Source organism: Neomonachus schauinslandi, chromosome 14 (genome assembly GCF_002201575.2).
Source record: "Neomonachus schauinslandi chromosome 14, ASM220157v2, whole genome shotgun sequence".
In the NCBI taxonomy this organism is placed as follows: domain Eukaryota; kingdom Metazoa; phylum Chordata; class Mammalia; order Carnivora; family Phocidae; genus Neomonachus; species Neomonachus schauinslandi.
The window spans coordinates 46,542,060-46,569,877 of NC_058416.1; the positions used below are offsets into that span (position 1 = coordinate 46,542,060).

The 27,818-nt window shown below is 42.4% G+C and overlaps 1 protein-coding gene across 1 annotated transcript; it reads right to left on the minus strand.

Annotated features, from left to right (window-relative positions):
• Positions 1-7,606: 7,606 nt before the first annotated feature.
• Positions 7,607-22,535, minus strand: HRH4 (histamine receptor H4). Its single transcript, XM_021686262.1, has 3 exons — positions 22,337-22,535; positions 13,709-13,872; positions 7,607-8,443 (listed from the first exon to the last, which is right to left on the minus strand). The coding sequence occupies exons 1-3, from the start codon at positions 22,533-22,535 to the stop codon at positions 7,607-7,609; spliced, it is 1,200 nt and encodes a 399-aa protein (XP_021541937.1).
• Between the last annotated feature and the right edge of the window lie 5,283 nt (positions 22,536-27,818).

Below are 27,818 nucleotides of genomic sequence, written 5' to 3' on the forward strand. Positions count from 1 at the left end.
AAAAAAAAAAAAAAAAAAAAAAAAAAAAAAAGGGGGGGGGGGGAAGAAGTCATTGTTTTGTTTTTCCAGAGTTTAGATAGCCTTCCCTGATTTTATGAGTTAATTCCATTTAAAATATTGACAAGTGAGATGGCTGTTATCAGATTTCTTTAAATTGTAACACAAAACAGTTATTACCCATGTATTTATTCAGTGGCTGCGCAAACAGAAATACGCGGGCGCGAAACTATGCGGAATTACTGCCATCTTGTGGAGAAAACAGGCACTGCGGTTGTGAAGGTCGTGAAAGACCCTGCGATTTGGGGTTTGTTGATTTGGATTTGTTTTGCTTTTATTTGCTTTGATTGGGGTTTTGTGGAGTTCACTTACATTCCCTTCCTTGTAAAAGCTCTGACCCACTAACATCCCTGTGTGGGAGGAGTGAGCGGAGATCTGATACGTGGTGAGAGGCCGTGTGGCATGGGGCTCGCGCATCTGGGCTCCGGGGACAGACTCCCCGTGTTCACGTTTGGCTTCGTTACCTCCTGATTGTACCGCTGGGGCAAGTCATCTACTCTCTGTCCTCTTCAGTTTCCCTGTCCATGGAATAAGAATAACAACGGTATCCTTTTACACCGGTGTTCTGAGGAAACAGGTCATTAATCCTGTCTGGCACGTACATAAATTTCCACCGTTATCCATGCAAATCCTATTCTAGCCTTTTCTAGTCGAAGCCTTGTCTGTGCTGGTCAGGGAGAGGAGCTACGTGGCCTTGCCGTGGGGGGACTGGGTTGCTTGGAGAGATGGAGCCGAGCTCTTGCATCCCTACAAACATCGCTATAAAAGGAACTATTCATCATGCTGTGTCACTCACGGCCGCGCACATTTGTGTGCATGTCCATGTTGATTCCAAGCCAGATGACACGTAACCCTTACAGGCAAGGTGTACTGCCCCCCAGTACCCTTTCCGTGGTATGAACCCCATTGAAGCTAATACCTCAAGCAGCAGATACTGTCCTCAGTCCAGAGAACGGGGTAGAAGAGTGTGGCCGTCAGAACTCCAGGCCATCCTCTTCTGGGTTCTCGTGAATGCCAGAGAGGGAAGAATGCTGAGGAGTAGACCATGGTGTCCCACTCCATTCCAGGAGGACGGCAGCCCCTTGAGAGCTATCCGTAGCTCAGTAAGAATAATGAACTTTAGCCCAGCATGAGCCACATGAAGCCCGAGGAACAAACCCCAGAAATAAGGGTTGAACTCAAAACAGTTGTATTCCAGAAATAGGAAGCTAGCAAAGGCAGAACATCCAACCAGTTTCTTAACTGCCACCTTGGCCATGACCCAGATGCTTCTGACTGGGGCGAGAGCACCGGAAGGATGCAGTAATCATTTTAAACCATTTGCCTTTCAATTCTAAGAAGGACCTGATAAAAGCCTTTCTATCAAGGGCAAAGTGTATCTTTTATGTCTTTATCGTGACTGTTAAAAGTTTTAGATTTTCTGAACATCAGAAAAATGTTTCAACTGTTCCCTTTTCTTACGGTTTCCACGGCTTTGCTGACACCGCCCATCTGTTATTGCATACTGTCTACTCTATCCATTAGAGCCCTTAGCATATTCATCAACGTTACTTTAAATTCCAGGTCTGATAATTCCAACGTCCCTGCCATGTCTGGTTCTGAAGCTTGCTTGGTCTATCCAAATTGTGTTTTCCGCCTTTTGGTACGCCTCGTAATTTTTTCTGATAGACAGACAGGGTGTACTGAGTAAAAGGACCTCCTGTAAATAGGCCTTTAGAATGTGGTAGGGAGGTGTGTGGGGAAAGGGATGTGTTCTTCAGTCCTGTGATGAGGTCTGGGTCTTTCAGTGAGCCCTTGACTCTAGACTGGGAACTCACAAATGCTCCTGGATTTTTGTTCTCCACAGTTAAATGGGTCAGGATGACTGTAGCCAGCTGGAGTTGGGTACTTTCTTCCCCCAGGTCAGTTAGGCTCTGTACCACCTCAGCAGGTAAACTAACCTGCTCTGTCTGGTTAACTCCCTTAGGCTCTGGTTAACTAACAGTCACCTTAACTTTTCCTGCAAGATGTTTCCTTTTATGGCCCACTCCTTGTGACCTGTGGTAAGAGAGTGGAGAAAGGCAGCATGGAAATCTGAATGAGAGATCAATTCAGCTTCTGCTGCTCATCTTTCATAGAGCGACTCAGCACTAGCCAGACTGGCTGGTTCCGTTTAAAGTCTTCTCCCTCCTCCTCTTCTTTCCTAGTAGAAGTTTATGCCTAGAAAGATGTGCCTACAGGCCTGAGCAAGGAGAAAAGCAGCCAAAAAAGAGAGACTATTTAATACAAACCCCATAACCAGTCCTGAGGTTGCAGTATTTGACTTAAGATAGAAACATGAAGAAATTGAAGGAGGCAATTAAGGGAGAGACGTGTGTAGCTAAGAACAGCTTGTGGGAACTTGTGATGCCCTTTCTCTTCCATCCCCACAGTGCAGCTTTACCCTCATGGTTGCATCTACCCCACTATTGTTTTGTTGTGTGGTTTGTGATGTTGCAAAATCGTTTGTCCTTGCTATGAAGTCATTTTGCAATAACTGGGTTTCCATGGGGAAGTAGGTGTGGCCTTAAAAAAATGTCTGTCCTATTACGTAATAATTATGTCTCTGGTTTCAGTTCCCCACGAAGAATGAGTGATGTAAATATGTACATCTCTCTTGAAATCAACACAGGAGGGAAAGCGCTTGCCATGTCTGTTAGCTATTGCTGAATACAAACCACTCCCCAAATGCAGTGTCTCGCCATTTCTCAGTAGTCTCTGGGTGAGCGCAGTGGTTTGGGCCACACCAGGCTTCTTTCAGCCGGTCTTGGTTAGCCTGCATTTGCCCAGGCACCGCCATTCGGCTGCTGAGTCAGCATTGGGGCATGGGGGGCGGGGGGGGGGGGGGGGCAGCTTCTCTAAGACGGGCTCAGCTACTGCAGCTTGATTCTGCTCCGTGTGGAACCTCATCCTTCCGTGGTCTAGCCTGGGTGTGTGCACCTGGCAGCTGAGCAAGTTTCTGAGAGGTAGAACAGATGTGCACAGGCCACTTGTTGAGACCTAGGCTTGACACTGACATGGCGTCCCTTCCACTGCCTATTAGCCACAGTTTATTGGCCACAGCAAGTCCCTCTTGGTGAGAAGAGCTACAAAGTCACGTGGCAAAGGGTGAGGATACAGGAAGGGATAGAAAATTGTGTCCATTTGGGCAGCCTTTTGCAATGCGTAGGGAAGACAATCAGATCTTCATGACATCCTCAATTTTTTTTTTAAAGATTTTATTTATTTATTTGACAGAGAGAGACACAGCGAGAGAGGGAACACAAGCAGGGGGAGTGGGAGAGCGAGAGAGAGAAGCAGGCTTCCCGCCGAGCAGGGAGCCCGATGTGGGGCTCGATCCCAGGACCCTGGGATCATGACCTGAGCCGAAGGCAGACGCTTAACGACTGAGCCACCCAGGCGCCCCGACATCCTCAATTTTTGAATAGCCCTTGGAGTAGACTTTTATTATCTCTTCCCTCTTCTTTGGGCAACCGTACCTCTCTTCATTTAAGGAAACGGTTTATCTCTCGCGAAGTCACGTGGTTTGAATGGGCTGACCCTACCTCCCTGCCGGTGATTAGTCTGAAGGAGGACCTGACCCAAGAGGGCGGTGCTAGTATCTAGTCTCCGCGGCAGGGATGGGTCCCAAGTTACCAACACAAGATAACCATTGGGCACTCGATGAATATTTTCCAAGATTTTTTTTTTCTCACAGTTACTAGGAGAGGCCCTTTCCCTATCTGATGGAAAACATGAGCATTCATTATCCCAGCCTTGTGGAGAAGCTACAGTATAAAATGAAGTTGTCACAGTCACTGGACTGTCTCCCACCATTGTCTTTCTGCTCTTTGGCAACAGGAACCAAGAGGCTCACTTCGGCGCAGGTGGTTCCAATTGTGTTTCTGTCGCTTGTAACCAGAGGAATCCTAATTGAAAGAGCCCCAAAACGGAAGACTTCAAACAGAAAAGGCCATGCTCGTACTTTCTGGGGGACTCACTAAACTAGTTTCATGAATCACTCTTCCTTTTTGCATACAGAGCAGGAGTTGCAAGTGCCATGCCTCGGGGGAACCACAGGTAAATGGAGATGACAAAGGTAAGTATCCCGCCCCACCCCCAGGAACTCTGAGCGCCAGTTGGCCCCACCCCTTGGCCCTCCAGGCCTTAACTATTGGCCATGAGGACCAGTCAGAGCTCCAAGCATGGGTCCTCTGGGATCCCAGATTCTCTTTGATTCTCTCTCATTTCTGTCTTCCTGAAGATGGTAGTTCCTCGTTTAAGTTATTATGTCTGGACTCTGTCAACATCTGCTTCCTGCTCATTTAGCTTTCCAATATTTCCCGAGTTCTGTGTATTAAATTCCTTCAGTCTGAAATAATTAACATGGCTTCTGTTTTCTTGACTCAACCCTGACTGGTAACAGTCATTAGAACCAAAAGTTTACTTTGTCTGCTAGAATTTCTTTTTCTGAAATTATAATGTGAAAAATAATTTCTTCAAATGCCAAGATCATTGCTGCAAGAAATAGTTACCAAACAGCCACAAAAAGCTCTCCTGTAAAACAGTTATGATTGTTCTGTTACTTAAATCAAAACCCTCATGATTCATAAAAAGACTAGACCTGGGGGTGCCTGGCTGGCTCAGTGGGTTAAGTGTCTGCCTTTGGCTCAGGTCATGATCTCAGGGTCCTGGGATTGAGCCCCTAGTCAGGCTCCCTGCTCAGGAGAGAGTCTGCTTCTCCCTCTCCCTCTACTGCTCCCCCTGCTTGTGTACTCACTCTCTCTCTCTCTCTCTGTCAAATAAATAATAAAAATCTTTAAAAATAAAAGACTAGACCTCAAGTATCTGTCATAAGTGGCATTTATATCCCTAAATCTCTCTTCACTCTTTTTGAATCTATTTCTAAACGGGCCAACCAAAGTCAACACTTAGGAACCCACATTCTAAGGAATGTTCTGACAATTATACCAGTGGTTTTGGGTCTGGATTTAAGATGACCTAGTAAGTATTTAAAATTTTTTTAAATATGTATTTTAAAATACTTAAATATTAAGTATTGAAATATTTTAAATCAATTTGAAATGAATTATTTTTTATTTAAAATTTAATAAGTATTTATAAGCTAGCTCCATTTGTGGGAAGGATACAGTAATTACTCATACTAGAATAGGAGCCTTCATTTTAGGGCAAAATTCACCCGAGGAGATTGTGAGAAGTTTAGATATACAAACACGTGTTTCTAAAAAATGGAATTATGTTATTTTTCCCCCTAGAAACACCTACACCAAACTAATAATTATGTCTGTTTCTTGGGTATAGGAATCATTTTATTACTGTCTTTTCTTTTTATGATTGGTACATATTACTTTTCTTATAATGAAAAACATATTTTAAAGTTCCTCCAGGGCAAATTTAAAAGACTTGAATTTTAAACCTAGGATTTATATTCTATTTTTAAGGAAAAGGCCTAATGCATGCCTTTTCCATAAATATCTACTGAGCACCTATGGGGTGCCAGCATCGTAGTAAGAGAACCCCAAAGTAAAATTCCTACCCCAAGGGAACTAAATCAACGAGGTTCATAGGCGTCTTTCCAGTATACTAGTAACTAACACATGATGGACCCCTAATAAACGTTCGTTGAATGAATATGTGAATTTTCCATCAAAAGTATTTATTTATTCAAACTCTCATTTCACAGAGGATTAGCCTTGTTCTGTTCATTCATCATAAATGTATCATACTTTATCACTTCCAAGACACATATTGCTCACCTTTCAACAACTCTGCAATCAGAATGAGACTTCCTAGCAATGTGATTTTTAAAGTATTGTTTCATAGACAATTTGCAGCATTTTCTTTTATAGTGATAAATAAAGTAACAGTATGTTTTACACTGATGACATCTTTGAATGAAATACAATATATATTATATTTTCTATATTTTAGAAAATACATATGAATATTTAGGCATGTTTCCACTAGGGTTCAATCAGAAAAAGTTTTCATGGAGCCACACCATTCAGTGAACATTCGAGCCTCCAGTGATCATATGAAATCCACAACTACTAATGTATAAATGTCAAAAACAATAGCTGACAAGTAACTTTATAAAAACTTGCATATTTATGAGGGTTTATTTCTCAAATTTTCAAGATTACTATTGAATGTTAATCATGTATCTCCTATTTTGGACTTAATGCAAGGCATAAGTATACATAAAAATTATGGGCATATCTAATCATTTATGTACTTAAAGGATTTTCGTATTTTAGTGTTTGAATTTAACCAAGATTTCAAAGGTCTAAGAAATATGAAAATGACTAAACTACATAGGAACAACTGAGAAGTGATAAAATAAACACTAATAAAAACTTATAGGAGAGATGAAATTAACCAAAATCAAAATGAAATGTTATGACAAAGACAGGCAAAGAACACAAGAAGGAGGAGGGGGAGGGGGAGGAGGGGGAGAAGAAGAGGAGGACAAGGAAGAAGAAAAGTTAATAATGAGAAAAAGAAAAAAATGTCACCAGGCTAAGAAAATGTGATTCATCAGCAAAGTATAACCTACACTAACTGCATATAAAGGCATCCCTCTGAGCGCTGCATACACGTTAAAGACATCAAATAAATACAGAAGTATATTTTATTAATAATTACTGACATCCATTAGTTCTGTGAATGTTATACCAGGTGCATCAGGTTTAATCATATAGTCCTTTTGTTATCTCTTAGCCTTTCTCTTTTCTTCCATATTTTCTCACACAGGTCTTAGCCAATGTGGAAGTTGGAAGAAGAGGGCAGGAAGGAAAAAAGGAAAGCCATCCTTTCAATCAGAGGATGATCTTGTCCGTCCCTCACTCACTCATCCTGTGATTGCCAAGCCTCCCAGATAACGGCACTGGAGGACTTTGAGAGCTGCAGTTACCTGCTCTTCCCTCCCCACACTTCCTTCTTTCCTGGGATCAGGAACACAGAGTCCGGAAGTACACGGGCCTTCCACTTTTCCATCTGGGCACACCCTCACCCCCTGCTTCTGACAATTCAAACCTCAGCACGCCTGCCCACTGATCATAATGCCCACCTCCAGCAAAGAGGGCAATATAGCCCCCTTTTCCATTGTATACTTTAGGAAAAATGGCTTTAAAACTTGACAATTTTTCATCACTATAAAATAAAAAGGGAAATTCACTTAAGGCTATAGCAAACACTGAACGTGGAAAGAAAACAAGAACCCTTAACTTTCACCATCAAAGCTATATCAAGATCTAAAAGACAAGGAAGAGGCAATGAGTAAGAAAAGTACAGTGCATTTGTGGCTATGAGTTTACAAAAACATTGTCATCTATTTCTAATTGTACTATTATTATTCACCAGGATAATTTTCCCTTGACTTCCAGGCTCCGATTTTTTTTTTTTTTTTAAGTTTTCAAGTGTTACAATTTTATGGACTTTCCTGGAAGAGTGGAAAAGGCAAAATGAAAGTCAGATCAAATTCCTGTAGGTGAGATTAAGACTAAAATTTTTACAAAGGATAAAATTATCTCTAAGAGGACACTGACCGATTTTGTGATGATATGGATTGCTTTCTCATACAAAATATTTTCGAGAAAGCCTTCTGGAAATGCTTGTGACACAATGGATACAGAAAAGGATTGACAAAGGAATTGAGCCATTGAAGCCAAAACGTGATTTCATACCCAACTATTTGAGGACGCTGGTCTAGTGGGTAAACTGAACGAATGATTGTGAACAGGGAATAGGGAGCCCAGCAAAAGGCAAAAACACCTAAGAGAATGGCCAGTGACTTGGCTAATTTCCTGGCTCTGAGCAGTTCAATATGTTCCCTTTGGTGAAAACATAGGGAATCAGAATGGGTGAGGGAAGCCATTTTGGAAGCAATTATACTGCCATTCATCTGGGCTCTTAAAGAGAACAAGAGACTGCTCTTTCTTTCATGTCTTTTCAAAGGAGTAGATGGTACTGTTTCCTTCAGTTCAGGAAGAGATGTTCTTGAAAACAGTCCACCCCTGAGTGAGGATCCACAGTTACTGGGAGACACAGGAGAAGGGAGTGTGGGCTGGCTTTGCCACCGGCTGAGATTGCCACGCTTCCACAGGCTCCAGTAAATGTACATGTTGAAATAGGCCACTGTGAAGACTGGGACCAGGAATTCCAAGAAAGACGAGATGGCGAGGATGTACCATATGGTAAAGAATCCAGGTTCACAAGCCTTCTTCTCCTCCAAGACTCTCCAACTGGAATTCTTCCAAGACTCTGAAATTAGAATTATTGGCCCATGCACTAAGAAGGCCAGTACCCAGACAGCCACCATCTGAGCCACGATCTTCAAGATCCCGGTGTGTCGAGCTCTGTAAGATACCTAAAAGAGACCAAATAAATTATTTCAATATAACGAACATATGTTGGTTGCAGAAGGCATATCACAGGCCCTCGGGAGTTTCAGGGCTATGCAAGAGGTAGGGAAGCTGCCTGGCACTGGGTCACATGATATGGGCCAGGACAGAGGGTTCAGTTTCCGATGCAGACTTTCTCCATGACCTTCCAGACGGAATCTGTAATCCTCAAGGTTAAACCTCTGACATTCTAGAAAATGCTAAGATCAATATCTAAAATAAGAACGCGATGTTTCCGACTCCGCAGACGCTAATCTGAATGGGAAAACAGCTGAAACGGGGTGCCCCTTTTCACAGTGTTTCACAATCTGCCAACTGGGTCATGATCGGCATTTTTCTTTGAATGAAATAGAGCGCTCAATGTCAGAGTGCCTCACAATTGTAAGGGTATGTACTGTTTGATGAAACTTTGGCTTTGGGAATGTAGATATACATAGAGAGAGAGAGAGAAACGCATGTACTGAACTCCACTATCGAATGCGTTTCTCCCACGGTCAAACAAGTTTGAAAGCCACTGGCTTTCTTGATTCTAATATTCAGGAAGAATCTACTCTGTAGTTTACCCTGAGATTTCAAGGTGGCCTCAAAAAGAGAGAATTCTTACATTGCTCCCAAGAAGATGACCCCCACCCCCAAAAAAGTCTAAACCTGCTATAGAGAAATAGCATAATGTTCCTGAGCATTACCAAATCATTTCTTTCTATAAATATTTCCACCCAACAAAAATGGTGCCAAAGCTGTCATGGTCAGCCACTTTGAGAGACACAGCCATGGCAAGTACCACAGTCTTTTTTAAAGAGTAAAGAATGTTCTAGGTCTGCTTGGTCACGAAGCCTGGCTTCTATAAGGGAAAATGAGATTCTAGGAGTAAGGATTGCTCTCAGTTCTCAGGACCCATGATCTTCAATAGATCCTGAGATCTTTAAAAATATCATCTATAAGAAACCTAAAAGGTCACCCACCCTATATGAGGGATGAACACATGAACCAAGAATTTTTTTAAGGGGATCTGGAACAGACAAAGTCCCTAAGCTTCTTTTAGGTCAGTAAGGTTCCTTCCAGCTCATATGTTCCATATTTCTCTGATTTCCTCACTCAAGGAAAAGGAAATGATTTCCCCCTCTCTTTCCACCATCTCTCATGTACTATTTTCTCTGTGAGTTTCTAAATCTCGTGCTACGGTGTTTTCTCATTTTTATTAAAAAGTACAACAACGCTCAGCCCTGTCATTCTTTGATGGATTGTGCAGGCTGGGAAGGGCTCACCGACTGGCTGGAGGTAAGAGGAAGAAGGCTTTAAAAAAAAGTTATTTTTAAAAACGCAGGGAAGTGGGGTTTTTTTCCCCCAAATTACTGATATTTCTGAGGCTAAGCTAAAATGCATATGGTGCTGACCACAAGTTCCCATATACAATATGCTTTTTTGCCTTCTGCTTCTCATGCCACTAATTAATACATCTCTTGCAGTAAATCTAATGATTATGAAGATGGTAACAATACCCAGATGGTCATAAAACTGCATTTAGTTTTTTAATTGCTCTGTCCAGCCTTTGTAATGATGTGATGCAATATGCTGGAAAGTGATCTCTTTTCTATTATGCATAAGGTCAAATGAGATAATGGACATCCAAGGGAATTGAAAAGATGATGCCCATGTCTTCATCTTTGGGTAGCATTTTTGACAGACAGCTCAAGCATTGCTTGAATCCAGGCCCAAGCCAGTTGGAGTGGCCTTCCTGACGTCAATCAACAGCCCAGTACTTCACCCATGACAGAATATGTTCGTTATTCGGAATATTGCTTCTTATCCTGCTTCCTTTCTGGCCCCCGTAAAATATCCAAACACTCTGTCAATCGGGTTTCTTTTATAAGGCAGGGCAGCCCCCAGAACTTGCTGGTGTTAAGAATGAGATGGCATTGCAGAGCCATCCTAAGTGCCTGTTGCAGTTGAATTGTGTCCTCCCAAGAGACAGGTTGAAGTCCTAAGTCCCGGTACCTGCGCACATGACCTCATTTGCAAGTAGGGTCTTTGCAGATATAATCAAGTTAAGATAAGGTCATATTCAATGAGCCCTAATCCAATATGACTGGTGTCCTTATGAGAAAGACACAAACACACAGGGAGAACACCCTGTGTCAATGGAAGCAGAGACTGTAGCGACACAAGCCAAGGACCGCCAAGGAATGCCAAGGATGGCTGATAATATTAGAAGCTAAGAGAAAGGCATGGAACAGGCAGCCCTAGAGGCCTCAGAGAGAGCATCGCCCTGCCTCTTCTGGACCATCGCCCTTGATTTGGGACTTCAGGTCTCCAAACATTAAATGTATTCCAGAGAATAAGTTTCTGTGGTCTTAAACCACCCAATGTGCAGTACTTAATTACAGCAGTCCTAGGAATCTAGCCACCCCCCAGCAACCATATTTCTCATGGTCCTGATTTTATTCTCAAGCTTCCTTGTTCATCTTCAGGTAAAAAAAAAAAAAAAAATACTCTTTCCACTTACTATCTTAATTCTGCATACATTTGAATTCCTACTCCTTCCAACTACCCTGTGCTACTTTCCCCCACCCACTCTTGCTTCAGCCACACGGAAATCTGCCTCTCCAGAAAATGTGTCTGAGCACTGTAATCACACACTGCCGTCAGTATTGGGCCTTCCTTTTCCAAATTATTGTCAGATTTCCATTTCCCAGGCCCAGCCCATGACCCTGACTTATCATACTGCCTTTCCACGTTGAACTACAGCAAGAGCTCGGCTTCCCCACAACCACTTCCTACGAGCTTCAGTGGTCTTTGAGGGCTTCCTGGCTCACGCTGCTGCATTTGAACTCTTCGCCAACAAAGGCCCAAGAGCTGCCTGAGTGCCCCTTGCGAGCATCCATGCACTGGGGTGTGGAGCTCTTGTTACACACCTGACTCCGTGCTTACGTACTGAGGCTCTTGGATCCAGCCGACCCAGCCCTCACCAAATTTAGAGCCTGCGTGGCCAGGGGAATTCCTCAGGGCAAGACTAGGAAACGAACGCACTCATTTTCTCTCTGGACATCAGTCCTCATGTCTTTGTGACTTCTACACACTTTTCCTAACTGTACAAACTCTCTCTTACCTTTGCACACAACTGAGGTAGACCCAAGGGCTCGGACATCCAGCAAAGGGATGTCCTAGCGAACACTAACTAGGAACATCCAGTGAAGATTAAAAAGAAATGCTAACCCAGAAAAAAAAGGAAATGTTTCAGCACAAATGGGAAAGATTATGAATTAGAGCACTCTTTTTCGAACATTTTGATGAACTCAAACTAAGAAATACATTTTATGTCATCACTAAGTGCACAGACAGAAGTACTCATAAAATAACACTTATATTTATTATGTACCTGGTACTCTGATATTTTATACTCTATTTTTATTCTGTTTTACTATGGTTTTTTCTGTATTTTTTCATTTTAAAAAAAGGTGGTCACAACCCACTGAACTGACTTCATGACTCAATAATGGATCACAATCTGCAATTTGAAAACCATGAGCTTATAGGCATCTGAATTGCTCATCCAAGCTGATCTGCACTCTCTCCATAGTTTGTCTAGTACCAACTGCAGTGGACTCTGGTGCCAATGACGTACCCGAGGCCAAGTGTCTGGATGTCCCAACACATTCTTTCCCCCCTTCTTTCTGACAGTACGGCAGCTCAGCTAGAGACCACATTTCCCAGCTTTTGTTGCAGTGAGATGGGAGACCATGTGACTAAATGTCACCAGTAAAATGTGAGTGGAAATGATTGTATGATTCTGCACTACTTGGTTAAAAGAAAACCCCTTGCCCTGGACTTCTGCCCTTTACCCATCCTTTCTAGAACCTGGAGTGGCAGCAACCTGGCCTTGACCATGCAGAGGAGAATAATGACCTAGAGCAGGGGTCAGCAAACTACTGTCCATGAAACAAATGTGGCCCACCACCTGTTTGGATAAATGCATTTTTACTGGAACACAATGAATGAATCATTCCTTTTTTCTTTAACATATTATGTATGGCTCTTTTTGTGTCATAATGGCAGATTTGAGCAGCTGCAACAGAGACCATAGGTTCCTTTATAGAAAAAGTTTGCTGACCCCTGCCCTAGAAGGTGCAGAACCACCTGTTAGCCTAGGTCCTGGATGAGTTCCTGGAGAAAAGGCTTTCCTGGAATGTTCTGTCAGAGGAAAATAAATTTCTATCTTACTTGAGCCTCATCTTTGTTCCTGCAGTTGATCCTTGCCTTCTGCAACATACCCTCCCAAGCCTTTTGCTCCAAGCTGCTCAGTCCTCCCAAGCCAAAGCTGTCACTGGCCTCTCAACATCTCCAACACCACACCTAGTCCATGGTACTGAGCCCATCTGTTTCTGGATCTGTCTCCACATTAGCCTCTTATGCTCCTCAAAAGTGGAGACTGATGTTTCATTTCTATATCCCAGCACTTAGCAAAATCCCTTGCACACAGTCGCATCCCCCAAAGATGTGGGCTCTGGGACTCAGGAGTGAAGGAGGTTTCCCATCTAGGTCTCGAAGACTGCAGATTACTGCCCCATACTGACACCTTCTGTCTTTACTTGTATCTGCCTTGTTTTTCCCCTTGTTCTATTGCTGATAAATTTAGCTTGCTTAAGAACTGTCACTAACTTGTTGAAACCAAGATTCCAGATCTTGGGTCAATTCAGACTTTCTTGGCATGGATCCTGCACGGGCACTGGGACTTGATCTCCCAGGCTGGTCCCACTGTCCAACCTATAGCTTCTCTGTATACTGTCTTTTCTCCTTTGGCCATTCAAAATTGATTTTCTCATGACATTCAAAAGTCTGGGCATCCTTCTACTTGCCCACCAGGTCCCACCTGAGGAAAATATTCAGGTCTTAGTTTGTGTAAGAATGGACTTGATAAGTCTACTGTGACTCACACGTATATCCAACCTACTGTGGACTCAGTATACCACTTTCGACAACTTGCCTTGGATTTTCTTTGACGGTCTTCCCACGCTAGTGGCACGTAGGGGAGTGAGTGACTTAGCCAAATCACACACAGAAATTGTTCACTAAGGGCCAATGAAACCGTAGTGCCAAATAACAGAAGGATAATGAGGCTCCTCTAAGGTTTGCCAACTAAACAAAAAATTACACTTAAAAAAATTTCTGCTTGGGGATGCAAAATGTACAAGTATGTCATCTTCTAAAGAAGGTGAATGAATGTTTTGACTTACAGCATTCGAGACTGACTGGTATCGATCATAGCTGATGAGAACAATGTTATACACAGACGCTGTACACAAAAGATAGTCAACAATGAGCCAAAATGCACAGAGTCCATTTCCAAAGTCCCAATCAAATAGCAAGTGAGGGATGTACAAAGGGATGGAGACCATACCTGTATAAGGAAAAAATAAGGCAAAAAAAAAAAGCGCACATCAATGAATACAAAGAGACAGAGGCATACAACACAATGACATATCTGAATTGACCCAAAGTGACTTGATTATAATTTAGAAATTCATTGTGTTTCATCGAAAAAACTCAGGACTGATTTCCTACACATTCTTTAAATACCATTTTTACAGTGGCTGTCATACGTATCCTATGTTTCCTTATTACTTTCCAAATTAGGCTCAGATCTTGACCCACATTTCCAAACATATACGGCACAAGTCATCTTTTTTTTTCTTTTTTTTACTTAAATTCTATTAGCCAACATATAATACATAATTAGTTTTTCATGCAATGTTCAATGATTCATTAGTTGCGTATAACATCCAGTGCTCATCACATCACATACCCTCCTTAATGCCCATCACCCAATTACCCCATCCCCCCAACCACCTCCCTTTCCACAATCCTCAGTTTGTTTCCCAGAGTCAAGAGTATCTCTTCTTTTGTCCCCCTCTCTGATTTCTTCCCATTCAGTTTTCCCTCCCTTTCTCCATGACCCTTGGCGCTATTCCTTATATTCCACATATGAGTGAAACCATATGATAATTATCTTTCTCTGATTGAACAAGTCATCTTTATGTCCATAATCCAACCCAGACAGGATGGGCCAGCCTTCCCCCAAACACAACCCACAGTTTCACGTGTCCTTTGCCAACAACATTCTTTCTTCCTAGATAGCCTCCTCTCTTCCACTGAGAAGTCTAATTACTTCCTTCTTGTTCTTCATTCAGTTCACAAAAAGGACTTCCTCTTTGTTATCTTTCTTGGAACTTCTTTGGCCGAAGTGACCCCTTCTCACTTGCACAGTGCTGGTACTTTGCTCTTCCCTTCCTCTCTCATGTATAAATACATTCTACTTTGCATCTCTGTCATCTTTTCACTTGTTTCTCCTGAGGGCTAAAACTGTATTGCAAGTTGATCTTTGTATTTTTCACAACATTGAGAGTTGACCAATGGCTCCCACATTTCACTGAAATAAATTAGTAACAGCTGATATGTGTTGTGCAGTTACCACATGCCAGACATTGTGCTATGTCTACTGCATATGTCACCTCATTTAATGTTCATAGAAACTGTCTGAGGTCGAAATCATACTGACTTAGCCGATAAAGAACCTATAGCTCAAAACGGAGATGTGATTGCCCAGGGTTCACTCAGCTAGTAAGTGGAAGATTGGCTTTGAAACCAGGCAGTGTGATTTCAGGACTCCTGACTTGAACCACTACACTGCCCTAACTAAACAAATGTGTTAAGTGGTTCAGCTCTGCACAGAAATTGCTTAATTATGAAAAGTGACTAAACTGAGCTCCCTTTCCTTTAGTTTTGTTCGAGTTTTTCATTGTATTGACATTTCAGACAGGCGACACTACTCACTGAATATATAACCTATTAAGAGGAAGCTCAGTGAGGGGGCACCTGGGTGGCTCAGTCGTTAAGCGTCTGCCTTCGGCTCAGGTCATGATCCCAGGGTCGTGGGATCGAGTCCCGCATCGGGCTCCCTACTCGGTGGAGAGCCTGCTTCTCCCTCTCCCTCTGCTGCTCTCCCTGCTTGTGCTCTCTCACTCCCTCTGTCAAATAAATAAAATCTTAAAAAAAAAAAAAAAAGAGGAAGCTCAGTGAGAATCTTCATATTTTATCAGGCACTTGGCAAGACTTCCTATTTTCATGTGAAAATCAAGTTAGCCTATCATGAAGAACAATAGTAAAGGCAAAAGGAAGGAGAAGGAGGGGCGCCTGGGTGGCTCAGATGGTTAAGCGTCTGCCTTCGCTCAGGTCATGATCCCAGGGTCCTGGGATCGAGCCCCACATAGGGCTCCTGGCTCAGCAGGGAGCCTGCTTCTCCCTCTCTCTCTGCCTCTCCCCCGCTCATGCTCTCTCTGTATCTGTGTCTCAAATGAATAAATAAAATCTTAAAAAAAAAAAAGAAAGAAAGAAAGGAGAAGGAAAGGGAAGGATGAAGGAAACCCTGCATTCTCCCAAAACCAGATGACATGAGGATATAACCAATGAGGTGCGGTTTCAGCACCAGTGAAAGGGAATGCAGACTCTGGTGTTCTATACCTAAGTTCACATACAAAGATGAGAGACAAAGCATCATTGAGATAGAAGAGTTGCGTGGTCAGTTCTTATATGTAGTTCAAATTGCCTGCTTGTTTCATGCTTTGATTATATTTTTAATGATAACCAAGCTTCCTTATGGGGCCTTCCATCTCGGGGGGGGGGGGGGGGCGGTGCACGCATGCACACGCATGCGTACACACGCCTGTGATATAAAATAGGTAAATAAATAAGATAAAGAAAGTATCTGAGATAAATCACCTGAGATAAGTCAAAGTATCTTCAAAACAGAGATATGTATCATATTTTGGCCCAGAGTTGGAGCTTCGGTCCAGTATTCCCAACATGAGTATTTTACACACACACAAACACACACACACACACACACGCACACACGCTGATTTTCTCCACAGAATGACAAAAGGCTCAACACCAGTAATCATTTGCATTACAGACACCAGTCTATTTAAACATTAAAGAGAGGGTATGAGTTCAACAATCTTGTCCACACATTTTCTGAATTAGATGAAAGAGGAAGGGTGTGTCTAGGTGTGTTCAAAATTTTAGGAGCTGCTTGAGATAGCAGTTTAAAACAGGCTGTAGTCCTATTCTTTTGCCTTTTTTTTTTTCCTTAAGATTTTATTTTTGGGGCGCCTGGGTGGCTCAGTCGTTAAGCGTCTGCCTTCAGCTCAGGTCATTGGTCCCAGGGTCCTGGGATCGAGCCCCGCATCGGGCTCTCCGCTCTGTGGGAAGCCTGCTTCTCCCTTTCCCACTCCCCCTGCTTGTGTTTCCTCTCTCACTGTGTCTCTCTCTCTCTCTGTCAAATAAATAAATAAATAAATAAATAATCTTAAAAAAAAAGATTTTATTTGTTTATCTGAGGGAGAGAGTGTGAGAGAGAGAGCACGAGACGGGGGGGAAGGTCAGAGGGAGAAGCAGATGCCCCGCTGAGCAGGGAGCCCTACGCAGGCTCCAGAATCATGACCTGAGCGGAAGGCAGCAGTTTAACGGCTTAACTGACTGAATCACCCAGGCGCCCCCCCATTCCTTTGGCTTTGAACTCTGCTGTCACCTCATGTTCTACATGGTATTTCAGCACAAATGTCATGCTCAGATCCTCTGTCTTGTTGAGTGGTGGAGATGTTTGTGGCTTATTCCAAAGGAATTTCAAAAACTGAATCAGAAATATTTCTAGGATATACCCACTCTGAAGTGTTTCTATAACTTCCACTCTAGAATCATGCTTCTGGGTCAAACGGACTTGAGAAGTAAAACTAAGAGCTAGTTTCTTGAAAAGAGCAATAAGCCTTTGGCATGACAGATTAAGGAGGTTGGGGGTGGAGAGTAAGAGAAAACAAATTATATAAAGAGAAGGCAGTGAAGGGGCACCTGGGGGGCTCAGTCAGTTAAGCGTCTGCCTTCGGCTCAGGTCATGATCCCAGGGTCCTGGGATCAAGTCCCGCATCGAGGTCCCTGCTCCGCGGGGAGCCTCCTTCTCCCTCTGCCTCTGTCTCTCTGTCTCTCATGAATAAATAAATAAAATCTTAAAAAAAAAAACCTAACTTCATTTAAAATTTAAAAAAAAAATCTAAACATGGCAATCAAACTCTGATAAAATATGTTTTCATTTTCATAATCATTAGATACTCTATAATAACCCGGGTGCCTGGGTGGCTCAGTCGGTTAAGCGTCTGCCTTCGGCTCAGGTCATGATCTCAGGGTTCTGGGATCGAGTCCCACATCGGGCTCCCTGCTCCACGGGGAGCCTGCTTCTCCCTCTCCCTTTGCCTCTCCCCCTGCATGTGTTCTCTCTCGCTCTCTCTCACTATCTGTCTCTATCAAATAAATAAATAAAATCTTTAAAAAAATTTTTAAAAAAGAGAGAAGGCAGTGAAGAAATAAAAACAAGGAGGTAAAGGAACGAGGGGAGGAGAGAAGAAAAAAGGATGAAAAGCCCTGTGAGAACCCAGGCCACTTGCTCACCCCAGCCTGCCCCACCCAACCTTTCCTGTCTCACCTCCTGCTACTCCCTCTACCCCAGTTCCTCTAGCCTCAAATACACCACACTTGCACCCCTCAGATCCTTGCACTTTCCTTAGCAGGAAATGCCCTTCCCTCAGAGAGCTCCTTCTATTCACTCTGATGTGTCCTGACCAATGAGCCCTACCCCTGACCTTTAAAGGGCAACCTCCATCTCCAGCACTCTTTCTCCCCCTCTTCCCTGCTGGTTTTCTCACTAGCAATGACCATAGTCTAAAATGTTATATAATTTTATTCATTTATTTATATTTATTATGTGTCTCCCCACCCCACCCTCCCCAGTAGAAATAAAAGCACCATGAGGCCTGGGAATTTTGTCCCTATTTTCATTGCTCTGTCCCCACCACCTCAAAGAGTGTCTGCTTCAAAATAAACCAGTATTGGATGAATGAATAGATGAGAATGGGAAAGCCCAGTTTGCTTGAAAATTACCACCAGTCTGGTATTGCCCTTTCTTTCCAAAGCCAGCTAAGAAGCTACATCTTCCATGAGAAAATGACAATCAAAAGTTGGGGAGGATGCTAAAAGCCCCAGTGAATTCTTTGGGCCAACAGGGGAATGTGCAGATAATGGTGAGTGCATAGAGGGTGTTATGGACTGAATGTTTGTGTCCCCCTGAAATTCATATGTTGAAGCCCTACCCCCCAGGGTGGCTGCACTTAGAGATAGGGCCTACAAGGACGTAAAGTTAAATGAGTCATAAGGATGGAACCCTAACCCAACAGGATTAGTGTCCTTATAAGAAGAAACACCGGTGAGCTTGCTTGCTCGCTCCCTCCATGCACACTCAGAGGAAAGGCCGCATGAGAACACGTGGAGAAGGCAGCCGCCTACAAATCAGGAAGAGAGTGCTCACCAGGAACCAAATCTGCTGGCACCTTGATCTGGGACTTCTCAGCCTGCAGAACCATGAGAAAGTCAATTGCCATTAAGTCACCCAGACTGGGGTATTTTCTTATGGCAGCCCAAGCTAACCAACGGGGAAAAGAAGAGTCCTGAACTGAGGCATGAGGGGACTAAAGATAAACTTTGCCCTCTTGAAAACATGGTTCAGACTCTGTCAGCCCCAACCACCTTTGTCCTTGCAGATCCTGCCTGGCCATCTGTCACATGGTCCTGTAGGCCAAAAAAGCCCACACACGTGTAGATGTGAAGAAGGGACCCATAGACAAAACATTAGTCATGTGATACCAATTTTATAGATATCCATATATAGAGATAGTTGGTTTTTTTTTTTTAATAGTATGCAGATGACATTTTTTTTTTTTTTTGGAATAGTGTGCAGATGACATATATTTATATCACTGTAGCTGGTACTGGAATTTCTCCTCGATAAAACTTTGCTTTCCAACCCTACATTCAGCCTGGGATGTCACTCAGGTGCCACAAATTTAGATTTTCGATTAGAGGCCAGTTTTAAAACCTGTGAGAAGAGAGCATTCAGCTAAAAGCCCCCAATACCTAGTACATGTGATGCTCCAGGCCATTGCCACATGGTTCTGGAGCTCGAGGTCTCCTGAGCAAAACATGAAGAATGGCTGCCATACAATTACAGGAAAACTCTCATGAGTTCTGCCCTGGCCCAGAACCACTGTCACGAGCCTACAGGCTCAGAACCAAAAAGCCCACTTCTGAGCATGGCTAAGGAAAAAGGACAGCCTCAACACAAAACTCTAATCTTGTGACAGAAAGTTCTCAGAGACTGCCCTGATTCTGATAGCATTGTGGCAAATATTGTTAAGTAAGTACACCTCTGGATGAAGCTGGCAGGGGGCAGGGGAAATGTGAAGGAGGAGACTGGCAGATTGAGAGAGATTCTGGCTTATGTTCGATTTCTCTCATCAGCAGCAAAGCCATTTTCTTTTTCCATCCACCTGCTGATGGCAGGGGACCCCCATCTACATCTGCAGGAACATTTCCCCGAGACACATCACATCTTTAAACTGTGGTGCCCAAGCCCATGATCGTGGGGCCTGCCCTGGTGCTTGCATTAGGCCACATGAGGAATCACTCTGTTCTTATCTAGTACCATCTTTGTTCAAAAACTTCAGGCCTCAGGCTCCCTCTGCTGGGTATAGTTGTATCCCAGCCCTCCCCACCAGCACTCCCTTTGAGTTAGTCAAAATACAGAATCGACTCTAAGTCCTAAGTATTATCTAAAAGTTGTACAGTTCTGTGAAGAAGGCAAAGAGGGTAAGTATATTTATAGCAGAATATTCTCTCTGTTCACACATGAATATAGTCATATAGTTTTACCTGTTTCTGTGATTATAGAGAATGATGTAGAAGGATCTACCTCAAGTTGTTAATGTGAGTTACCTGGAGTTACCAATTGTGCCATAGTTTTCTTGTCTCACTTAATCTTTATCTTATTAATCTTAATAAGAGGGACGCCTGGGTGGCTCAGTCGGTTAAGCGTCTGCCTTCGGCTCAGGTCATGATCCCCGGGTCCTGGGATCGAGTCCCACATCGGGCTCCTTGCTGAGCGGGGAGCCTGCTTCTCCCTCTGCCTGCCTCTGTCTCTCTCTCTCTGATAAATAAATAAAATCTTTTAAAAAAAAATCTTAATAAGAACTTAATCTTTATCTCATTTTTCTCTTTCTCCTGCCCAAACCGCCCCCCTTGCAGCTCTGCCTCCCTCCCCAACTTCCTGTCCACTGTCCCCACAGTAGCTCAGAGCCTTAACATATGACTTGTGCCTAGACTGCTGCAGGAATTTTTTTTTAAGATTTTATTTATTCATTTGAGACACAGAGATACAGAGGGAGAGAGAGCATGAGCAGGGGGAGAGGCAGAGGGAGAGGGAGAAGCAGGCTCCCCGCTGAGCCAGGAGCCCTATGTGGGGCTCGATCCCAGGACCCTGGGATCATGGAAGGCAGACGCTTAACCATCTGAGCCACCCAGGTGCCCCTGCAGGATTGTTTCTGAAGCCAAGTGGCTGCCTGCTCCAGCTTCTCTCACCTGCTACGTCCCCATTAATGCCTCTAAGGTAAAGGTTCGATCCATCGGATCTCTCACCTACTTTAAAAATCCAGATCTCCACATTGGCTGTTGAGTAACCTCCAATCCAGACACACTAGTATTCAAGGGCCTTCATTATATAGATTCTAACTACTCCAACTTTATCCCCTACTGATCCCATACAGCCAGCCAGGAGCTCACATTTAGGAAGATGTACACAATGATTTTCTACCAGCATGTCTTTGCTGATTCTTGGAATACTCCTCTCCATCTCCGCCTATGGAAATTCTACCCATCCTTTGAAGTTCATTTCAGATGCTGCTACCCATTAACCAAAGGTGCTCTCTCCTTCCTCTGAGTACCCATAGCACTTGGTATGTCTCTGTGGTTCTCACATCATACTCTATACTGTTAGAATCACTTGTGAGCTTCTCTTATTCACTCTTCTACATTGAAAGCTTACCAAAGAAAGAACCTAACTTAGTCTTCTATGTATCTCATTATCTAATCATACTTGAGTACTTAATAGTCCATACCATGATAGGGGTAATCTACTATCATTTGTGACCTTGGTTTGAGTTGACACCTATCTGCAGAGAAATCAAAATAGAAGAGGCCTAACATTTGTTGAGCAACCCTATGCTCCAGGCAATAAAGTACGTATTTCACGAGTTTTGTTTCACCGTAAAATAAATGAAAGCATTTATGTAGCTGTAGACAATGACAAATTAAATTATACTAGAAGGTCCTATAAAGCAGTATCATCAACTGACATTTCTACACATACTTATAAACCTAAACATACAAGGAAAATAGCTCCAGAAACAAGTAACTCTTAGACTAAAGCAATTTCAGAACTATTCTGGACTTATTTTTATTCTACAAAAAGAAAATAAACTGTTGTCAAACGAAAATTCTCCTACAAGCCTGATTTACACATATAAACTCTTCCCCTAAAGAGCCATATAGCCTCGCCAGAACTTTAATTCTTAAAACTTTATGTTTTAGGGGCGCCTGGGTGGCTCAGTTGGTTAAGCGACTGCCTTCGGCTCAGGTCATGATCCTGGAGTCCCGGGGATCGAGTCCCGCATCGGGCTCCCTGCTCGGCAGGGGGTCTGCTTCTCCCTCTGACCCTCCCCCCTCTCATGTACTCCCTCTCTCTCAAATAAAAATAAATAAAATCTTAAAAAAAAAAAAAAACAACTTTGTTTTTAACATCCCCAATTCTATACAGTCCCTTGAAATAACAAAAGCTTATTTAAAAAAAAAAAAGAAAGCTAATTTTAAGGTCTTAGAAATAGATTATAATTGGAAAAGATGATCTGAAATAAAGATACGTAACTTACCAACAAAGAAGTCAGCAATGGCCAAGTTAAGGAAAAAGTAATTACTTCGATGTCTAAGCTTTTTGTCCACCACGAAAGCTAGAATGACCACAGCATTTCCCAGCATTATAGCAAAAGCTAGTAAGCCCATTAAAAACGCTAGAGTAATGCGAGGGCTTAGCGGCAAAGTGGGAGCCCTCGTGCTGTTGGTGGTCGACATCACCGCTACTGATGAAGACATTAACCCAGCGAGACAATTCTGACAAGTATGTTTTCCAGTCGGATACCTAATATATCTAGCCTCCTGCTCATGACAGTATTTTTCAAAATCTAATGCTGATTTCACCGTACTTCCTGATTCTTGATAAAGCAATCTTGTGATAACAGTTTCCCTTTAACTGACACTGAAAAAGTATTTTCCTAAAGCTCGTGAGATGTTCTGTTGTAAACATTTGAATGTGATTTAACCATCCCCCCTTAATAGAGCAATATTACATAATATATGTGAAATATAATTGATTCGGTGGAAAGGTGAGAAATTGGGCTCCCGTGAGATTTATTTTTTCTTTTTTTAAAGATTTTATTTATTTATTTGAGACAGAATGAGATACAGAGAGCATGAGAGGGAGGAGGGTCAGAGGGAGAAGCAGACTCCCTGCCGAGCAGGAAGCCCGATGCGGGACTCGATTTCGGGACTCCAGGATCATGACCTGAGCCGAAGGCAGTCGCTTAACCAACTGAGGCACCCAGGCGCCCAAGATTTATTTTTTCAGCCGTTAGAGATCTAGTTAAAGATTCCCTTCTGACCATGATGGAGTACCACAGGCTGAATTCACCATCCCATCTGACACAAACAAAAAACTGGACAGACTCGGGGTGCCTGGGTGGCTCAGATGGTTGGGCGTCTGCCTTTGGCTCAGGTCATGATCCCAGGGTCCTGGGATCGAGTCCCGCATTGGGCTCCCTGCTAGGCGGAGAGACTGCTTCCCCTCTGCCTCCGCCTCTCTCTCTCTCTCTGACTCTCATGAATAAATAAATAAAACATTAAAAAAAAAAACTGGACAGACTATTTGAAACAATGGTTTTCAAGGCACTGGACATCAGGCAGTGAAGGACAGTGATCCCTGAGTAAAGGGGAGAAAATGAGGTCAGCTCTGCAGTTGTCCCCGCTTACTGTCTTTTGTGAGTTTCCAGGGCACAGAGCAGAGAGTGGGCATCCGGGAGGAGCCCCCAGCAGATTTCCTGCGATGGGGAGATGAAGCTGAGAGTTGGGAAGTACCAGGCAGGACTCTGCTGCAGAGCTGCCACATAATATATATATTTTAACTGTACAGAAGCCGAAGTCTTGTGTGTAAGATGGTGCTTGTGATTGTTTTAAAAATGTAGCTGATAAAAATAAAATACACATTACATAGAGAGATTTGACTTAAGGTTGATTTGATTATTTTTCATTCATGGCATGCAAATTAATGATAATGATCTTTTTAAAAACTCCAAATGATTGTCCCTATTTGTCACTCTCCTTAATCTTTATTCTTCTTTGCATTCACTCATTATCAATTCACTAACAAGAGGCATTAGGAATTTTTACATTCTTTCCAAAGTTACAAAGTCCCTTTCCAAACTAGCCAGTTTTTATGCTTAGTCAACTTTGAAGGCCTTTCTATTAAAAAAGCAAGGCAGCCCTGGTATAATGTAATTTCTTGATTCCAGGCTCTAAACTGGAGGCGCTAGAGAGCATTCAGTGTGAAAGGGGAAGGAAAGAAAGGCTGATAAATACATTGCTGACTGGGTCTGTAGTAGAAGATAAGGTACAAAAGTAAACAAGATGACTGTGAGCAAAGATTGTGAAGGGGCACGGAGTGGGTTGGCCCAGAAGGTAAACAAAGATTTATTTTATGGACAGAGCATGGTGATCTGGACTATTTTTTTTTTTGTAATTTCATGTGGGAAGAGCAAGCAATCCAACAGAGTTGGAGGTCTTGCCTTGTGGTCTTAGGTTGTGGGGAATTGCCTTCACAGAAGGGAACTGCCAGGTGGGTAACATTTGGGAAAAAGAAGAATGACAAATCATGTTGGGCTACATTTCATTCTCTTACCTTGTGTGAACATAGAGTGGACTAAGTGTGTAGCTCAGAATTCCATTCTAGGTACTCTATTTGAATTTATTCAAATTTACTGGTGTCAAGTTGCTATAATTTATGTGGCAGGGCACTTCCTTTTCTATCACTCCTGATGTAGGTCTAACTATTTTAAGTATTTATGATACTTTAAAAATTCAAGTTCTGTAAATAAACATAAATATAAAAAAATAAATCCTGGGGCACCTGGGGGCTCAGTCAGTTAAGTGACTGACGTGGTGTTGGCTCGGGTCGTGATCTTGGGGTCGTGAAATTGAGTCCCACATCAGGCTCCACGCTTAGCGCAGTCTGCTTAGGACTCTCTCTCCCTCTTGCTCTGCCCCTCCCCACTGCTCGCTCTCTCTAAAATAAATAAATAACTAAATCTTTAAAAGATAAATACATAAATAAATCCTATCAACTGTCTATTATCAGTAATCTTCATAGGCGAGTTCACCATTCAGTAGAAACTATTCACAAAGACTGTTTAATAATCATGGACTTTAACATTCAAAGAATCATGATTAAGCCCTTTTAATCAAGATTGTTAAACATCTAGAGGCTTTTATGTATCAATTAGCAGTTTGCTATTAAATAATGAATTTAAAGAACTTATTTTAGTGGACTGTGACCAGTGATCCAAGGCCTTTGGCATTATTTAGATCCTTTAACTTAATCCATTAATTATGCTCATATAACTAAGAACAGAAATAAATATCACCCTGCCTCATCTAGTGACTGTGAAGACATGCACATATAAGGCAACTGAACGATGAATTACAGACTCATCTTGCTAATGTCAAGAGGCACACAGCAAGAGACAACTTTACCCAGCAGAACTCTGCATGCAGGTCCCCAACAGGTCCCCTCTCCTTTAACAAACAAGAGGCTAAAACCATCACCATGAAGAGGTTTTCTAGTAGTTTTAAATTTAGGGATGAAGAGGAAGTAGAAGGACCAGGCTCTTTTCTTTCTGAGGCTATTCTGCATTTTCAGTTGGGTTGTTTGTTGTTGAGTTTTAAGACTTCTTTATGGGGGCGCCTGGGTGGCTCAGTCGTTAAGCGTCTGCCTTTGGCTCAGGTCATGATCCCAGGGTCCTGGGATCGAGCCCTGCATCTGGCTCCCTGCTCTGCGGGAAGCTTGCTTCTCCCTCTCCCACCCCCTCTGCTTGTGTTCCCTCTCTCGCTGTGTCTCTCTCTGTCAAATAAATAAATAAAATCTTTAAAAAAAAAAAAAGACTTCTTATGTATTCTAAATACTAAACCCTTATCGGATACAATTTGCAAACATTTACTCCCATTCTGTGTGTTGTTTTTACTTTCTTAATAATGTCCTTTGAAGCATAGAAGTTTTTAATTTTGATGAATTCCTATTTATTATTTTTAATTGCTCATGCCTTCGGTTTCACATCTAAGAAACCACTATCTAATCCAAGGTCATGAAGATTTACTAGTATGTTTTCTTCTATAAATTTTATAGTTTTGGCTCTTATATTTAGGTCTTTGACACATTTGAGCCAATTTTCATATATGGTGTGAGGTAAGGGTGCAACTTCATTGTTTTGCATGTGGATATCAAGTTGACACTATTTGTTGGAAAGGCTACTTTTTACCCATTGAATTGCCTTGGAATCCTTGTAGAAAATCAACTGACGGGGCGCCTGGGTGGCTCAGTCGTTAAGCGTCTGCCTTCGGCTCAGGTCATGATCCCAGGGTCCTGGGATCGAGCCCCACATCGGGCTCCCTGCTCCGCGGGAAGCCTGCTTCTCCCTCTCCCATTCCCCCTGCTTGTGTTCCCTTTCTCACTGTGTCTCTTTCTCTGTCAAATAAAGAAATAAAATCTTTAAAAAAAAAAGAAAATCAACTGACCATAAATGTATGGGTTTATTTCTTGATTCTCAATTCTAGTTCATTGATCTTTATGTCTGTTCTTATGCAAGTACAATACTCTTATTTACCATTCAGTTTAACAATTTCTTTCTATCTTAAACATCAAATAAAGTATATATCAAGCTTGTGAAATAGAAATGTAAGGTTCAAGACATGAAATCATTTAAATTCAAGACATAAAATTATTAGGGAAGCCAATATTAAAAAGAAAACTCACCAGCACTTAAGATCAATATTAAATCACATTTTAGCATTCAAACAATGTAGATTCATTTAAGCTCTTCTAAAAATTTTTTTAAAAAGCACAACAGCGTAATTGGCAGATAGAGCTGAACAGCGTGATTTTTCAGTCTTAAGTACAGAATTTCGTTTAAAATCTGGTCATTATGATTATATGTAAACAAGCTAGGGAACATAAGCAAACATGGTCTTAGAACTTCTGATTCCACATGTAAGCAGCTTGGAATTCACTACTCCACCCTACTAAGTAAAAAGCTGACCAGACTGAAAAATCAACTCTTGGATGCATAAGAGAGGGAAGGACACAGCGCAAACTGCTGTCCTCAAGACTGGAAAGACAGACAAGCAAATACACAGAGTGATGAGTTATCACAGCAGGAAGTCTGAAAACAGAAAACACTAAGAAACTGGTGCCAGGGTAAGAAAACCTGAACTGTAATTGACGAATCGCTAGAGGACCAGTGCAGACAACTCAGAGTTTAAAATTCCACGGGGATCCAGTCATAGGGAGAGCCCCACAATACTGTGAGATTAATTTCCAAGAGCTTGACCAAGTTCCCAGGGTATTCATCAGAAAAATTCCCTCATACTTCCAGCAGGGGGAGGGAAAAAAGAACCATTTTGAAATATGCCAGAGCACTCTGTTCTGAACAAGGCCTGACCTCAAGGGAAACTAGTTAACCAGAGCCTAACCTGCTGGGGTTAGATCAGAGCCGAACAGATCTAGGGGAACAGAAACACCCAACTCCAGCCCACTCTGGCCATCCTGTCCCCCCTAAGGGAAGAGAGTAAGAAATATTTGTGCAGTTCACAGTCCAGAGGCATGGGCTCACTAAAAGACCAGACATAATCATAGGACTATAGAATGCTTCGCCTCTCCTGACACCTCATTACCACACCACTAAAGCCCTATTTACAGCAGTTCTTTTTACCCAGTACATCATATCTGGCTATCAAAAAAAAAAAAATTACAAGGCATACCAAAAGGCAAAAAATCATCTGAAGAGTTGGGGCAAGCATCAAAACCAAACATGGCAGGGATGACGGAATTATCAGACAGGGAATTTAAAACAACTATAATGAATATGCTAAGGGCTCTAATGGGTAACATAAGCAGCATCCAAGAATGGAGGAGCAAACACTAACTTGAAAAGATATATGTACCTCTGTGTTCATTGCAGCATTATTTACAATAGCCAAGATATGGAAACAACCTAGGTGTCCACTGATGGATGAATGAAAAGGAAAATGTAG

Excerpts from the sequence above, each read along its gene's own strand:
- HRH4 (XM_021686262.1), bottom strand. The coding sequence starts at position 22,535 with ATGTCGACCACCAACAGCACGAGGGCTCCCACTTTGCCGCTAAGCCCT. Across the intron at positions 13,873-22,336 it reads CATTGCTGACTTCTTTGTTG|GTATGGTCTCCATCCCTTTG; the intron begins GTAAGTTACGTA and ends TTCCTTATACAG. Across the intron at positions 8,444-13,708 it reads ACCAGTCAGTCTCGAATGCT|GTATCTTACAGAGCTCGACA; the intron begins GTAAGTCAAAAC and ends GGTCTCTTTTAG.